This window comes from Antechinus flavipes, chromosome 3, assembly GCF_016432865.1.
Source record: "Antechinus flavipes isolate AdamAnt ecotype Samford, QLD, Australia chromosome 3, AdamAnt_v2, whole genome shotgun sequence".
NCBI classification, from domain to species: domain Eukaryota; kingdom Metazoa; phylum Chordata; class Mammalia; order Dasyuromorphia; family Dasyuridae; genus Antechinus; species Antechinus flavipes.
Window position 1 is genome coordinate 412,167,521 of NC_067400.1, and position 16,794 is coordinate 412,184,314.

Here is a 16,794-nt window from a genome sequence, read left to right on the forward strand (position 1 = left end):
CTACTTGCACAAAATTGTACATGTATTTCCCATTTCTTGGATAGTGATCCTATAAATTAATTCTTTCACTGGATTCATTTAAGACTGAATCACAATAATCCTGTTCCTAAGTTTTTTGTTTGTTTTTGTTTTTTTTCCCTGCCATGGAAGGTCAGAGTTGATCTGTTCCCGATACTGGGAGCAAACATCGACTTCTCTGACATGCTCCCCCCTTCCTTGGGATTGCTTAAGAATTACTGGCTATCATTAAAAAAGAAAAATTCTTTCCAAATGAGACACCTAACTATGCAGAGAAAAGCCAGGTTCAGGGAACTTTCAGGCTGGAGAAAGACTAATCGAATTCATTATATAAAAGCCCTAGAAATTAATAGGGAGAGAAAACACATCTGACTCTGGACTTGGGGATGAAATGGAAAGAGTACAAAGCAAGTCACTCATGAAGAGGAAAGAAATAGAAATACAGAGGTTTCGGGGGAAAAATCCCACCAGCTCTCTTTCTCTTCTTTCCGTCTTCTCTCTCCAATCCCCAGTTCTCCAAGTCAGTGAGTGTATTAACCTACCTAGAAGTAAGTTTCCCCTAATGAGTTTACCTGGTAAATGCAGTTTCCCTTTTACTTCAAAGTAAATAAATGTCTACAAGCTACACGGAACAGCTTGCACAAAGAACTTTATCTGCTACTTTGGGGAAAATTTAATTTGATTAATATTTCTTGAGTTCTCTGGAGGTACACGATACCATCACGCAGTACTCTAATGTAGCAAGTGAATAACCTCTAATCACTCGCTCCATCCTCTGCCCTTCTCCTAAGCCAAACCAAAACAAAAAATAGCCCTACCTCTCCTTGTTCATCTTCATTTCCACGGGAACTAACCTCTAGGTTCTGATTTCCTTGTGAAACACAAACACTTCCTCTTAAGGTCCCAGCTGTGGTCCTTCTGGGATCCTTTTCAACAAATGCTGCTGAAGAACCTGTGAGAGATGGGGGAGAAAGGAGACGAGAGGAGGGGGCTGCAAAAGGCGAGGAGAGGAGGGGAGGAGATAAAGATAAGACTCTTCTTTCTCTCTTCCTCTCCTATTTCCATTCCGAGTTGAAAGTCCACCCCGAACCTCCTGGGTTTTGTCTCGTGAATATTGATTCCCTTCCGTGGAGCGACAGCCTGCCATAGTCTCTGGTTGTTGAGCTCTTCACCCTTCTCACACCCTCCCTTGCTCCCTCCCTCCAGTCCCTGTCCCTGACTCAGGGGCGTGTCTTTCCTTCCCTCCCCTCCTTTCTATTCCTCCCTCCCCCCAATCATCCAGGCATCAGTTCCCTTACAGCTTTCACCGTGGTCCACTCATCGATTTCGGCAAGAGCAAAAACAGAAGCAAGGACAGCAGCAGCAGCAGCAGCAGCAGCTAACTAGCTAACTCCGCACTTTCCCCCCCTTTTAAAAAAAGATTAGAAACAAACAGCACTTGCGGCAACAGCACGGTTCTGGGCATCCGTGAGTCCAGTGCCCAGAGCACAGTGGAAGAAGCACTAACGGGAGAACCTATGCGACCCATCCTTTGAGCTGGAGGAAGGCGAGGAAATCTGCCTGCTGGGATTCCTCTGCTTCACATGACCCACGAACTGGCAAAGGAGGGTCTTGCTTGAGTTCATGGTGTTTGATTGGGGTAGAATATGGGGAGGCAAAGAGTTGACTGGCAGTAGGTAAAAATTTGTGCTCAGGTGTTTGGAGAGGTGTCTGCAGTCATAGCTGGGACAATGTCAGCTCCTTGCCTGGACTTTGGGGAGGTGGAAAGTTTCCTGGACAGGCACCCAGAGCTATTTGAAGACTATTTGATGAGGAAGGGGAGGCAGGATCTGGTGCAGAAGTGGTTGAAGAAGCATGGGCAAAACCAGAGGGTCTCAGCCCCAGGACACTTTCCTTCAGAGGCCAGGACCCCAAATAGCAGTGCTGCTGCTGGTAGTTATAGTGTCACTGTCCAGCAGGGGTCTTCGAACAGTCAGCCCATTCCAGGAGTGGGAGATAGTGGCAATGTTCCCATGAGTCCCAACTGGGCTGGAAGCCGTGGTGATGGGGGCCTACAGCGGAGAGCTTCTCAGAAAGAATTGAGAAAGAGCTTTGCCAGGTCCAAAGCCATCCACGTGAATAGGACTTATGATGAGCAAGTCACATCCAGGGCCCAAGAACCCCTGAGCAGTGTGAGGCGGAGGGCCCTGCTCCGAAAGGCCAGTTCTTTGCCTCCAACTACTGCCCACATTCTCAGTGCCCTACTGGAGTCTCGGGTCAACTTACCCCAATATCCCCCAACAGCCATTGACTACAAGTGCCACCTCAAGCAGCACAATGAACGACAATTCTTCCTGGAGCTGGTCAAGGAGATTTCCAATGACCTGGATCTCACCAGTCTCAGCTACAAAATCCTCATCTTTGTCTGTCTTATGGTGGATGCTGACCGATGCTCCCTGTTCTTGGTGGAGGGCACAGCCTCAGGCAAGAAAAGCCTGGTCTCTAAATTCTTTGATGTACATGCTGGGACCCCATTTCTTCCTTGTAGCAGCACTGAGAACTCTAATGAAGTGCAGGTGCCTTGGGGAAAAGGCATCATCGGCTATGTTGGGGAACATGGGGAGACAGTCAACATTCCTGATGCTTACAAGGTAGGACCATTTTAATGTCCTAGCTAACCGCCCCCCCCCATTCAGGAGCCACTGAAAACTTTCCAATTGAATATCCTTCAGTACTTGGAACATAGAAAAAGCCATATCCAATATGAAACTTGTTATATGAAGTCCTCTGTGTGCTTCCATAAATCAGAATTTATCTACTACAACTCTTAACATACCTAGGTATTTTCCAATATACAGTGGTTTACTTGGGAACCCAAAGACTCTGAGAGCTATGTAGATATCTCTGTTTAAAAAAAATGCCAGTATGTATTTGAGATGAACAAGATTAAAAAAAAATCCAGTCCTAATATAGATTTAATTTTTAAACTTTTTAGAAACCTAATGTTAGTGCAAAGAAAACAACCATTTTAGACCCTTTACTATCCATTAATTGCAATGTACATTGTAGTTTCTTAGTTTAGTGTCTGGTAAAGTGCTCAAATTACAGCTCACCCCTATTAAGGAGGAGTCAGTAATTTTTAGGTGACTTTTCATTGTCCAAGAGTGTTATTTACCTCTTCTGTTTATATTGACCCTCTTTTGAGATTTTTGTTCAAATATTTCTCATGGTTTTTGCAGTATAAAGTTGGCAACATTTTTTTGTTTTCAGTCTTCAGATAGCTTAGTGATAAAGATGCTAATAATCACTTTATTGACATACTTGTAAAATGCTGCACTGACAAAAAAGGGAGAGAAAAAGAAGAGTGAAGCCAGAGAAAGATTCGGCGAATTTTAAATGGGCAATTCATATTAAATTGTAGTCTTAGAGAGCTTTCCTGTGACATTAAGAGGTTAAGTCACTGATCTGTGGTCATATTCATCCTGACTCTCAGGCCAGTGTTACTTTAACCTCTGCCTCTATGCCTTTTAATAGCTATGTTAATTATGCTTCTAATATAGAAGATTATTATGAGAATGACTTTTTAAAAAACTGTAAAACACTATGTAAATGTGAATTATTCTTGACTGCTGAGTTTTGACCAATTGGGTTGGTAGTTGAAAATCATTAGGCTCGGAAGAAAAAACTCAGTAATTAACTTTTCAGAGTATGTGTTTAACTTATTTTTAACTTCTAATTAGTAGGATAATTAACTTAGTGATCATGCTTTATATTTGTGAGAAGACTTAAAGTGATAACTGAATTTAAAGGTTAAACTCTTGGGAAAAAGATGACTTTCAAATGCTCAAAGAATTGGGAAGGGGAAAACAGTATTCTATGTACTGTGAAGTCACTTTTGTGGTTGTTTACTCATTTTTCAGTCATGTCCAAATCTTGATGACCTCATTGGGGTTTTCTTGGCAAAGCTAGTGGAGTGGTTTGCTATTTTCTTCTCCAACTCATTTTCAGAAGAGGAAACTGAGGCAAACAGGGATAAAAGCCTTGTCCAGACTTATACAGCTAGATTTGAACACAGGAAGATGAGTCTTTCTGATTCCAGGTCCAGCACTCTATCCACTATGCCACCTAGCTGCCCATGTGGTCACGAGCTATTTTTATTTTTTTATTTTTTTGCAATAGTGATTTAAGCTTTGGTACCCAGGTGTCAAGGCCTTGAAAGCCAATCACTTATAATGCACTCAGTGTTCATTGACTAAAAATGTTAATGTTGTATATAATTTTCCATGAATTTTTAGGATTCACAAGAAATGCAAATATACTTCCTTGGTCATGAAAGTTTTGTAAGCATTCTGTGAACTAGTCTTCCAGCTGTCCCACTCAGGTACATATAGGTCTAGAACTCATTTAACCAGAATGGATTTTCAGAGTTGTAAAGAAATGTAAAAAATAAATTTAACATCATCTGAAAGATTACAATACAGAACAATTTCCATTATGGGTTTGCTATGTCCTTATTTTACAGATCTATTATGTCATAGGCTGCCCACCCAAAACATCAGCTTTATTGACAATTTGTCAGTAACAAATTTAGTTTGATAGACACTGTGGCAGAGGTTAGAGAGCAGGCCAGTAGTGGAATAAGGAAGACCTGGGTTAACAGAGGGAGATAAGCAGTATGTTAGGTAGACCTAGGAATACTGGCACACTTGCCTCATGATCTAATTAGGTTCAGATCTGGTCCTGATACTGATATATAATATCTAAATTTAGAGCTTCCTGCCTCCAGGGCTGGTGCTTTAACCACTGTTAAGACATATAATATCTACATGACTTTGGGCAAATCAATTAATGTTTCAGAGCTCCCTGGAAGTTCCCTAGGATCCTAAATTGTAGTTGACTTGCCAACCTTAGTGTAGGAACTCTCCATACTAGGAATTCCCTAAACTGAGAATAACTCAGATCCATAAATAAAAGCATAAAATAAAGGTGAGCATTCTTCATTTTCTTCTCTGAGGAAAAATCAAATGATTTCACATCATGGCAAAATTTTCTGGGAAATGTTATTTTGATTCAACAAGTGTGTACTATGCTAGAGTTCTAGATATAACTTCAGATTTCCTATCACATAAAACTTTACAGAATCTTTCATGTATCCATGAGAAGTAGAGATTCAAAATGTTCTCTTTACTTTTCTCTTGCCAGTATTTTCCCTAAATTCTCTTGTTTACTTGGTTTGTTTTTAGCAATCTTAAAAATTACATCCAGCTGTGCATGACAAATTGTTGATGTTTTTGTTGAGTCATTTTTGTTTTATTGGCAAAAATATGGACTGATTTTCCATTTCCCTCTCTAGCTCATTTGACAGATGAAGAAACTGAGGCAAATGGGGTTAAGTAACTAGTTAAGTGACTAGCCCATAGTTATACAGCTAAAAAGTGATTTGAACTCACAAAGATGAGTCTTCTTGACTCTGGGCCCAGCCCTCTATCCACTGTATCACAGCTATCCAACAGTTGATGTCAAACATCAAAACTGGCAATATAGCCTCCTTATTTCTTTCTTTGCTTTTAAAAAAATTTCCTTTCTGATGGAACTTCTATTTTGTACTCCTTGTTTCTTAGTAGTCTCCTTCATCTACTAATATAGTCCAATTCTTTTTTTACCCCTCAGGCAATTGGAATTAAGTGACTTGCCCAGCATCACACAGCTAGGACGTGTTAAGTGTCTGAGGCTGGATTTGAATTCAGGTCCTCCTGACTTCAGAGCTGATGCTCTATCCACTGTGCGATCTAGCTGCCCATACAATCAAATTCTTATCCAATAAATACTACTCATACTGTGTTCTTTGCTCTTTGTTTTCCTGGGCTCCTCATCAAGTATTGGCCTAAGGATGGGAAGAAACCTAAAGGCATACCATAGGCAGAGATAGCTTCAGGGTTTTAGTGGTTCTCATTTCATCTCCTTATTCTGCAATCAGTATTTACCTCAGTGTTGGTTTTGTTTTGTTTGTTTGTTTGTTTGTTTTCAAATTTTGAAAGTGTGGTTGGGAAGAGAAGAATTTGTTTCTAAAAATAGCAATACCTGTTTTAGTAGGGGCCAGTCTGGTGGTGATGGTATGGGGAGAATGGAAGCAAAGGCATTCAAAGACAATAGGCTAGAAATCTAATGTCACCTTTGTTTCTAGTCTAGGAAAGCCAGGTTTTCCCTTTGCTTTGGCTGCTTTTTGCTATCTGCCCCAATTTTCTAATTTCTTTTTCTGATTTGTCCCTGATGCTTTCTCATCTATAGATATCTCAGTTTCTGTTAATTTTATTTATCCTTTTCTTCATGAGTTCTTCTCTTTTCTTATTTGCCCTCTTAGTTTCTCCTTTTTCTTTTTCTTCTTTCCTCTCCCTCCCCCTCCTTCCTTCCTTCCTTCCTTCCTTCCTTCCTTCCTTCCTTCCTTCCTTCCTCCTTCCTTCCTTCCTTCCTTCCTTCCTTCCTTCCTTTCTCCCTCTCTCTCTCCCTCCTTCCCTCCTTCCTTCCTTCTTTCCCCTCCTTATTCTCACCATATTCTGTCTCTTTGCCTTCCTTCTTTCCTTCCTTCCTCCCTCCTTTTCTTTCTCCCTTCTTTCTTCTTTATTTCTTCTTTGTCTCTCGTCCTTCTTTCCTTCCTTCCTTCCTTCCTTCCTTCCTTCCTTCCTTCCTTCCTTCCTCCTTCCTTCCTTCCTTCCTTCCTTCCTTCCTTCCTTCCTTCCTTCTTTCCTTCCTTCCTTCTTTTCTTCCTTCTTTCCTTTCTTTTGTAAGTAGATTCCAACAAATCTGGAACTTACTCTCACTATATTCTGTATCTTTGCCAATATGGCCTCACTAAAATCCTAGAATTATTGGGGACTTGAAGTTACGCTCTTCCTTTCTATTCCTCATCTATGACACTAGAGATGTAATTTGTACAACTTTGCCTTGCTTTTGTTGAATTAAGGATTGTAATTCTTCATCCAGTATTCACTTTGTGTTTATGTGTGTATGTGTGTGTGAGAGAGACACAGAGACAGAGAGCAGGAGAGAATATTTGCAAATACTTTGTTCTGGTATTGACCACTTCCCCTCTTCCACTTCTGATTCTAATGCTTTCCTTATCTCTTTCCCAATATATTGATGACTAAGAAGTCAGGAAGATTTGAATTAAAATTCCCTTAGATATTTATTAGCTATGTGACATTGAGTATGACGCATCCTCTCTGGACCTCAGTTTCTTCATCAAGTTTAGCATTGATGTCCTCTAAAACCTCTTCTAATTCTAAATCTATTTTTGATACTATGATCTCTTCTATAGTGTTGATTCTCCAAATGTATTGTCAGTTGTTTTGCACTTATTATGCACAATATTATTATTATTATTATTATTTGTACAATATTATTATTATTATGCCTTATCATTTGAGGTTTCTATTTGAGATTTCTGTGTAAAAACGGAACAACTTACTTTGGTTCTAAGTCTCTTCTCTATATCTCCCCCTCCTTCACTTTTCCCCTCCTTCCTCCCCTGCTCACCAATACAAAGTGTCCCTAAAGTCTTAGTGTAGTTTTAAGCACTTAAACCTTCAATAGCTTAGAAATGCACCAAGACTTTTAGGACACTTTTTAAATTATTGAGAATATTTAAATCTGACATAGTTTAGGAAGACCCAGGTTTTTATGTTTCTGAAGAAGGTAAATTTTTTTCTTGCCATTTAATTTTTTGTTACTGACTGATGAATTTCAATATTTAATTCTATGATAATTAGAATTTTGCTTCTCTTGAGTAGAAGGTAGAAATAGAGAAGAAAGGGTAAGCAAAAAATCAATCAATCAACAACCAATTTATTAAGTACCTACCTATGTTGCAGGCAATGTGCTAGGCACTCAGTACATAAAAATAAAAACAAATTAATCCCTGCCCTCAAAAAATATGATTATTCTAATGGAAATGAAAAAAAAAAGGAACAAACCTTTATTAGCAACTACTTACGCACATTCCAAATATTATTTCATTCGATCTTCATAACTCTGAGAAATAGGTACTATTATTGTCCTTATTTTACTAGTAATAAAACTTACTTTACTAGTGAGTCAGAGAGATTAAGTGACTTGCCCAAGGTCACACAATTATTAAATGTCTGAGGTGATATTTGAAATCAGGTCTTTCTGACTCTAGACTCAGAGCTCCATCTTCTGCCACACTTAATTGTTAAGATGATTAGAGAGAACCAACATAAACAAAAATAAGAAAATACAAAATAATATAAGCCAAATACAAAATAAATCCAAGGAGAACATTTAAAATTGTGGGTAATAATAGGGGTGACCAGCAAGAGGCTCTGTTTTTGATGAGTTAACACTTGAACTGAGTTTAAGGGATGCTAGGGGACAGATCTGAAAGATAAGATGATATTGATAATACAATACATAAAATACAAACATAAAACAAATATAGAACAAATTAACTTATGGTGACATAACAAAACAAGCATAACTCAAATATGTCATAGTCAAAATCATGTGTAACAACAAACATATGAAATTCCCCTATGGATGAGGGGAAAAAATTCATGAGTATTCTAGTGAAAGAAAGGATTACATAAGATAAAATGAGCAATTTTGACTATGTAAAATAAAAAAATCTAAGGCAATAGATATCAGAAGGGAAGAAGATAAGGGAAAAAAATCTTTTCAACAAGTTTCTCAGGGAAAGATCTTATTTCCAATATGTATGGAACTGATTAAATTCATAAATCTAAGAGCCATTTCCCAGCAGGCCTATGATCAAAGAATATAAACAGGCACTTTCCAAAAGAAGAAATCCTAGGTATCAACAATTATATGAAAAATGTTCTAAATCACTAATAATTAGAGAAAAGCAAATTAAAACAATTTTGAGATTCTACCTCATGCTTGTCAGACTGGCAAAGATGACAAAAGAAGAAAATGACAATGTTGGAAAAATAATTGTGGGAAAACATATAATAGGGGATCTGTGAATCAGTTTAGCCATTCTGTAAAGCAATTTGTAACTATGTTCCCAAATTCAACCCTTTGTCCCAGCAACACCACTGGTTATTATCACACAAGGGCTTTGTATTATGATACAAAGAACTAAAAGACAGATGGAAAAAATCTATATAAACAAAAATGTTTATTGCAACTTTTTTCATGGTAATCCAAAATCAGAAAATAAAGGAATATCCTTCTACTAGAGAAAAGCTAAACAAATTGTGGCATATATATGTAAAGGAATATTCTTTTACCATGAGAAATGGTGAAGTGGACATTTTTAGAGGAAATCAGGAACACCTTTCTGAAGTAAGCAGAAGCAACAAAACAATTTATACAATAATACATCATTATTGAGAAAAACAACTGAAATATTTGAAAGAATTCTGATTACTGTAATGATAAATCATGAGTCCAAAAGAATAAAGATGAAACATGCCATTCATCTCCTGCCAGAGAGGTGATAAACTTAAAATGCAGAAAGTGATACAAATTTTTGGACAAAATTTAGACATTTTCTTCATGGACTATGTAGATATATGTTGCAGGATTTATTTTTCAGTTTTGATTTTTTTTATTTGCTCAGTGCAGTATGGCAGGAATTAGATATTGACCAATATCTCATACTCTGTACCAAGATAAGGTCAAAAGGGGCACATGATTTAGATATTAAGGGGGGCAGCTAGATGGCACAGTAGATAGAGTGTTGGCCCTAGAGTCAGGAGGATCTGAGTTCAAATCCGACTGCAGGCTTAATATGTCCTAGCTGTGTGACCCTAGGCAAGTCACTTAACCTCAATTGCCTCAGCAAAAATAAAAATAAAAATAAAAGATTTAGATATAAAGGCTGATCTTATAAGAAGAACATATAATAGCTTACTTGTCAGATCTATGGAAAAGGGTTTTGTTAGGACCAAACAAAAGATAGATAGCATTATGAAATTTTAAATGGGTAATTTTGATTATGTAAAATTAAAATTTTTGCATTAACAAAACCAATTAAATCAAAACTAGAAGGAAAATGAATAATTGAGGAAAATTTTTACACTAAGTATCTCTGATAAAGGCCTAATTTCTCAAATATATAGAAAAAAGAGTTAAATTTATAATAATGTCACTCCCCAATTGATAATTGAACAAAGGATATGAAAAGCCAGTTTTCTGACAATCAAAGCTATTTACAATCTTGTGAAAAAAATGCTCTAAATCACAACTGATTATTAAATCAATAATATGCAATAATAAAATGCAAATTAAAACAACTCTGAGGCACTACTTCATATCTATCAGATTGGCTAATTGACAAAAAAGAGAAAAAATTATAAATATTGGAGGGCATGTGAGAAAAACTGGGACACTAATGTACTGTTGGTGGACTATACAACCACTCTGGAAAGCAATTTGGAACTTTGCCCAAAAGAATATAAAGCTGGGCATAACCTTGATCCAGCAGTACCACTATTAGGCCTATATTCTATAGAGATTTTTTTTAAAAGGTAGAAGGAAAAATTTGTACAAAAATATTTTAGTTGCTCTTTTTGTGATGGCTAAGAATTGGAAATTGAGGGAATGCCCATCAGCTGGGGAATGGCTGAATAAGTTTTGATCTGTGATTGTGATGGAATATTATGGTGTTATAAGCAATGACAAGTAGGATGATTTTAGAAAAATTTGGAAGAACTCACATGAACTGATATAAAGTGAAGGGAACAGATTCAGGACAATATTGTACATAGCAATAACAATATTGTATGTTGAAGAATTGTGAATGACAGCTATTCTCAGCAATATTTTGATCCAAAGAACTGCCTCTAAAGAAAGAACTGATATAGTTTGAATATAGACTGAAGCATACTTCCTTCCCCCCCTTCCTTCCTTGCTTCATTCTCTTTCTTTTTGAGTCTTCTTGCACAAAATGACTAATATGGAAATGTTTTACATGATCACATATGCATAATGTATATCAGATTGCTTACTATCTCCAGGAGGCGAAAGGGAAGAGAGAGAAGGATAGAATTTTGAGCTTACAACTAAAAAAAGAAAATGTTAAAATTGTTTTTACATGTAATTAAGAAAAAATAAAATATTTTAAAAAATAAAATAAAATTTTCTTAGTGAACAGATAGTAGGAAATATTAATAAATATTTTTCAATAATAGAAATAATTATTATAAAAAATTTAAAATGTTTAAAAGGGCAGCACTGGGCTAGTTTGACTAGAGTATAGGATATGTGAAAAGAAGCCATATGTAATCAGCTCAGAAAGGTAGGCTAGAGTCAGATTGTGAAGCATTTTATATGCACCCCAGGCAGACAGTACATTTTATTCTAGAGACTAGATGGAGTAGTAGAGCTTCTTGAGCAGGGGAGGGAGATAGCCAGACCAATCAGTTAAAAATATCCCTTTGGTAGATGCGGAGAGGGTGAGTTGAAAAGCTCATAGTATTGAGGCAAGGAGACTTCGTTGAGGATGAGGATATTGCAGAGTTCAGGTGAAAGACAGTCAGGGCCAGAACTAGACTAGCGGCTTATGTGAATGGAGGGAAGGTCATGGATTAGTGAGATGTTGTGCAGGTAGTATTGACTAAATTTGGCACCTAATTGGATATAAAGAGAGGGTGAAGCATTGGGCATAATTTTGAAATTGAAAGCACTTAAAAATTTTAATGGGTTAACTATCAATTTACTATTTTGCCTTTTAGAGTAATCATTTTAGAGGTTGCTTTTAGTGACTAAGTGAACCTTGAGGAAGAAAACTCAAAGTTTTATTACTAAACAATAATCCTGCTGAGATCTAATAAGCAGTGGGAGATAGTGGATAGAACTCTGGATTTAAATGTAGAACATTTAGATTTGAATACCACCTGTAACACTTTTTTGATATGAACAGTGGAGATCCATCCTCTCAAGAGTCTCAATTTCATCATCTGTGGAATAGAATGACATGCTCTGTCTCTTAGGTCTAGCAAATTTGAAGCTTCACCTATTCAAATTCTTTTTATTTTTACAAATGAGCAAACTGAGGTTCAGACAGTTTGTTCCAGACATTGGGTAATTGTCCCACAGACAGCAAATGGCAGAGCTGAGAAATTAGGCACAGCTCTTATTTCAGAACCAGCATTTGGCATTTATTGGACCACAGGAGTGTTAGTCAGGAGAGTATACTATGCATCTTGGAGGATTCTAGAAATAGGAGCGAAAAGATTTTGAGCTAAATAGTTTTGAAATGATAAACTTAGGAGGATCAACTTTAAAAAAACAAACAACTTTTCCCAATTACCTACCATGCTCAGGTTTAGCCTTACAAGCAAAAGGATTCTATAATGTAACAAATCCTAATCTATAAATAAGCCATCCTATTTGTTGTTGTTAACAAGCATATTCAGAGTGGCCACTGTATGTCTGTCTATTTATCAGTCTATCTGTTTATCTGGTTATTTGCCCATTCCTCCATCTTTCTTTTCTTTTCTTTCTTTCTTTCTTTCTTTCTTTCTTTCTTTCTTCTTTCTTTCTTTCTTTCTTTCTTTCTTTCTTTCTTTCTCTTTCTTTCTTTCTCTTTCTTTCTTTCTCTCTTTCTTTCTTTCTTTCTTTCTTTCTTTCTTTCTTTCTTTCTTTCTTTCTTTCTTTCTTTCTTTCTCTCTCTCTCTCTCTCTCTCTCTCCTCTCTCTCTCTCTCTCTTTCCTTCCTTCCTTCCTTCCTTCCTTCCTTCCTTCCTTCCTTCCTTCCTTCCTTCCTTCCTTCCTTCCTTCCTTCCTTCCTTCCTTCCTTCCTATCTTCCTATTTATTCCTTCATTCATTTATCTATCATCTACTTATCTACTTATTCACTTATTCCTTCATCCATTTATCTATCTATCTATCTAGGCTTACAGTTAAAAACAAAGAAGAGTTTTCCATGCCTTAATAAAAAAAATGCCCTAAAGAAGTTCAAAATGATGTAAGCATGTTCAGAGTGACAGATGTTCCCTTTCAGGGCACTCAGCATTCAGAACACTTTAAACATTAATAAAAAACACTTTACTTTTTTTTTTTTTGCTAGTGTTGTTAATGATGATACAGGTGCTTGAAAGGCTTTGAATTTGAAAAACAGAGTCAAGCTGTTTTGTTGGGTGAGCTGAGACAGATGACAGAAACACAGGTGTGTGAGGCTTTAAGCAAACCGGATGTTTGCATAACATTCATTCATTCCTTTCATGAATTTATTCATTCAACAAATATTTATTGAGCACCTACTATGTGTAAAGCATGTGTCATGAATTAGAGAAAAGTTCCTAGAAGTAGTTCTGAAGAAGGATTTCAGTAAAGAGAGGAAACCATTCCAGGTTTCTAGAAGGCCATTCCAGATAGAAAGAATAACATGGGTCAAGATGCAGAAATGGAAAAGCATGGGGAATGTTCAGGGAACTCTCAGTAATTCAGTTTGTCTGGAGCATATGATGGATATAGACAAAAAAAGATAATAAGAATAAAAAGGAAGTTGAGGGTCAGATTACAGAGGGTTTTGAATTATAGGCTTAGGACTTTGGGTTTCCTTCAGCAAGAAATCCAGATGCACTGAAAATTTTTTGAGTATAGCATTAGGAAAATTAACCTTGCGTTTATTCATAGGATAGAATGATGATGGGAAGCAAGGAAGCCAATTAGAAGGTAATTGTATCCATCCAGGGGAGAAGTGGTTTGGGCTTCAATTATGGTAGTAGCAATGGTAATGGAAATAAAGAATCAGATTACACAGACACTGAAAATTCAGAATTAGTTGGCTTTGGTGACATTGTTGTTGTTCATCCTTTATTTTTGAAGAGGACCAATGACACCAGGAGGCTGATGTCTTGGCTTGCAAGTGAATTGAATTTAATATAGATAGGGCTGGACCAAAATCATTAGCCTCACTTTATCCTCTAGAGTCATTGGAATCCAGTGGTAAGACCTAGGTCAGGATGACTAGTGATGGCCCCACATGCAATAGAAGATCTTGGCCTTTTTTAAGCTAAGGTATTTCTCAGGCCTTAGTTTGTCTGAGGCAACACCCATCCAGTGATTTGAGGTGAGGGAGAAAGAAGAATTAAAGGTTGAATTAGTTGAATAATAATTGAGTGGATAAATTGGTTGAAAGAACTAGGCATGTTTAGCCTGGGAAAGAGAAGTGTGGAGGTGGAAAAGGAGATGTTATTTGTCTTTAAGTAGTTGATCCTCACAAAGACTTTAGGTGATAGGTGCTTTTGTGATCTCAGTTTTATAGAAACTGTAAGAAACTGAGAAACTGAGAGTTATTCAAGTCTCAAGGTAATTGTATCCATCCAGGGATATTAGGTAGCCAATGCTGTGCTATTTGGTCCCAGAAGGAAAAACTCAAACATTGATTGAAAATTGCAAAGAAATCAATTTAGGTTTAATGTCAGGGAAATTTTCTTAATATAGCAGTACCTCTGCATTTGTTTGCTTTGAAACTGGTTAAATTGGGTATTTGGTGCATTTTGAAGAGAAAAAAAGTGCTCCAGCACATGATGCTTGCTCAGCACTCATTGAATTTGGTTATTGTCTTGGTTGGGCAGATGAAAAGTGAGGCTGACCAGACATGCTTCCTATCCCTTGCTGTTACTGTTATTGCCCTAGCAATGGGCAGCTTCTCCCTGCAAAGATTGTCAGGTCGGAGCCCATGGTGCATGTGGACTAGCAGGTCGAGGTAGGCAAGTCACAGGGCAGCTCCTGCAAGATGATGTGGCAGCAGGTTATAGTCTCCTGACTCCCAAAGCAGTAGTATCCGAAAGGGTATGGAGTGGCTGGTGGACTCAACAGGAGGAGAAGCAGTAAGAGCAGGAGCAGTACCCTGAGCAGCAGCATAAGGAGCCCAAGTGGAGGTGATAGAGATGGAGGACCCAGGGCTTCTGGCAGCACTTAGCCAAGGAAGGTTGGACATGGGGTTGGAGGGAAAATATAAAGGTTAGGGTTCCTCTCAGAAAGTGAGGTGAGTCAAGAAGGGAGGAACCCAGATCATCTGGGATGAGCTGGCTTGTTTCTCTGCAGCTGGAAGCCCGCTTACCCTTTTGAAGAATTGGGTTTTTGAGGAATTGGGGATTTTGAGGAGGGAATGATTAGGCTGAAGACTGAAAATGTATTTCTTAGGGGAAAAATGGTTTGATAATCATCATTTTCACCACTGCTCATGCCTTCTGGAATCAATTAACAATGGATATTCAGGTACCACTGTAATTAGACGTGGAATGGGCTACTTTAGTAAGTGGTAGATTCCTCTTTCTTGGAGATGTTCATGCAAAGGCTGTCAGGAATATCATAGTGGGGAAGCATTTTGTGCATGGGTTAGAGTAAATGGCTTCTTAGGGCTCTTCTAACACAAATTCTATGATATTCTTTCATGATTTCAAGCCTTTATGACTATGACATAATTCACAAACATTCGGAAGTCAGGATAAAGAGCTGATTTGAGGGAGAGTAGGTGATTGCAGTTTTGGACATGTTGAGTTTTAGGTGCTAGTGGGACATTTGGGTAGAAATCTTTAGCAGGTAGAACATTAGCTTGAAAGAATTTGGGGATTGGGTCTGGATTTGGGAATTGTTTACACAATGATTTGAAGCCATTAGCTTGGATGAGATTCTCAAGAAAAGAGGGCAGATGGTAAATCTTTGATGAACATCTACTTTTAGTGAATTAAAAGGACAAGTCAAGCAAGAGACAAGTGAAGAGAATAACAATAATATTGGGTCTCAGAAGTCAAAAGGTTGAACAAGTGAATGATCTGTGGTGTCAAATGCTTGGATAGATCAAGAATGGCAAGTCATTGGTTCTGGTAATTACATAGTCACTGGCGACCTCCAGGAAAGAGTTTTCAGTTGAATGGGAATAATTTTTTTATATTATAAAAAGATAGTTTCCAGATACTTTCCTTAAATATTGAACTTTCTTAGTGTTGTCAATGTTATTTTTCTCTTAGCCTTCTTTTCATTTTAAGTGGTTTATAGGTTGTTAATGACCTGCCCAAGTAATTGGAGAATAGAAATACTCAGAGTTGAATTCTTATGAGCCAAAGAAATAATATCATTCAACATTCACTGTTGCAAAACCTTGCGTTTCAAATTTTTCTCCCTCCCTTCCCCCAACCTCCCCAGACACCAAGTAATTTAATATATGTTAAACATGTATAATTCTTCTATACATATTTCCATATTTACCATGCTGCACAAGAAAAATTTGATCAAAAAAGGAAAAAATAAGAAAAAAACCCAAAAAAGCAAGCACACAACAACAAAAAAGGAAAAAAATTACATTGTAATCCAGATTCCACATTCACTCCCTACAGTCCTTCTTCTGGATGCAGATGGCTCTCTCCGTCACAAGTCTATTAGAATTGCCTTGAGTCACTTCACTGTTGATAAAAGCCACATCCATCAGAATTGATCATTACATAATCTTTTTGTTGCTGTGTACAGTGATCTCTTGGTTCTATTCACTTTACTTAGCATTAGTTCATGTAAGTCTCTCCAGGCTTCTCTAAAATCATCCTGCTAATCGTTTCTTATTGAACAGTAATATTCCAAAACATTAATATACTATAATGTATTCAGCCATTCCCCAACTGATAGGCATCCACTCAATTTTCAGTTCCTTGCTACTACAAAAAGTGCTGCCACAAACATTTTTGTACATGTGGATCCTTTTCCCTTTTTTAATGATCTCCTTGGGATACAGGTCCAGTAGAGACACTGCTGGATCAAAGGGTATGCACAGTTTGACAGCCCTTTGGGCATAGTTACAAATTGTACTCCAGA

At 37.4% G+C, this 16,794-nt stretch overlaps 1 protein-coding gene across 1 annotated transcript in view; it reads left to right on the forward strand.

The window, feature by feature from the left end:
• The first annotated feature begins 842 nt into the window (after nucleotides 1-842).
• PDE11A (phosphodiesterase 11A) overlaps nucleotides 843-16,794 on the forward strand; it is a 258,746-nt gene continuing 242,794 nt past the window's right edge. Inside the window, exon 1 of the mRNA XM_051990663.1 lies at nucleotides 843-2,648. Within this exon, the coding sequence (XP_051846623.1) occupies nucleotides 1,749-2,648 (900 nt within the window). The 5' untranslated portion in view covers nucleotides 843-1,748. The remainder of the gene's footprint in view (nucleotides 2,649-16,794) is intronic.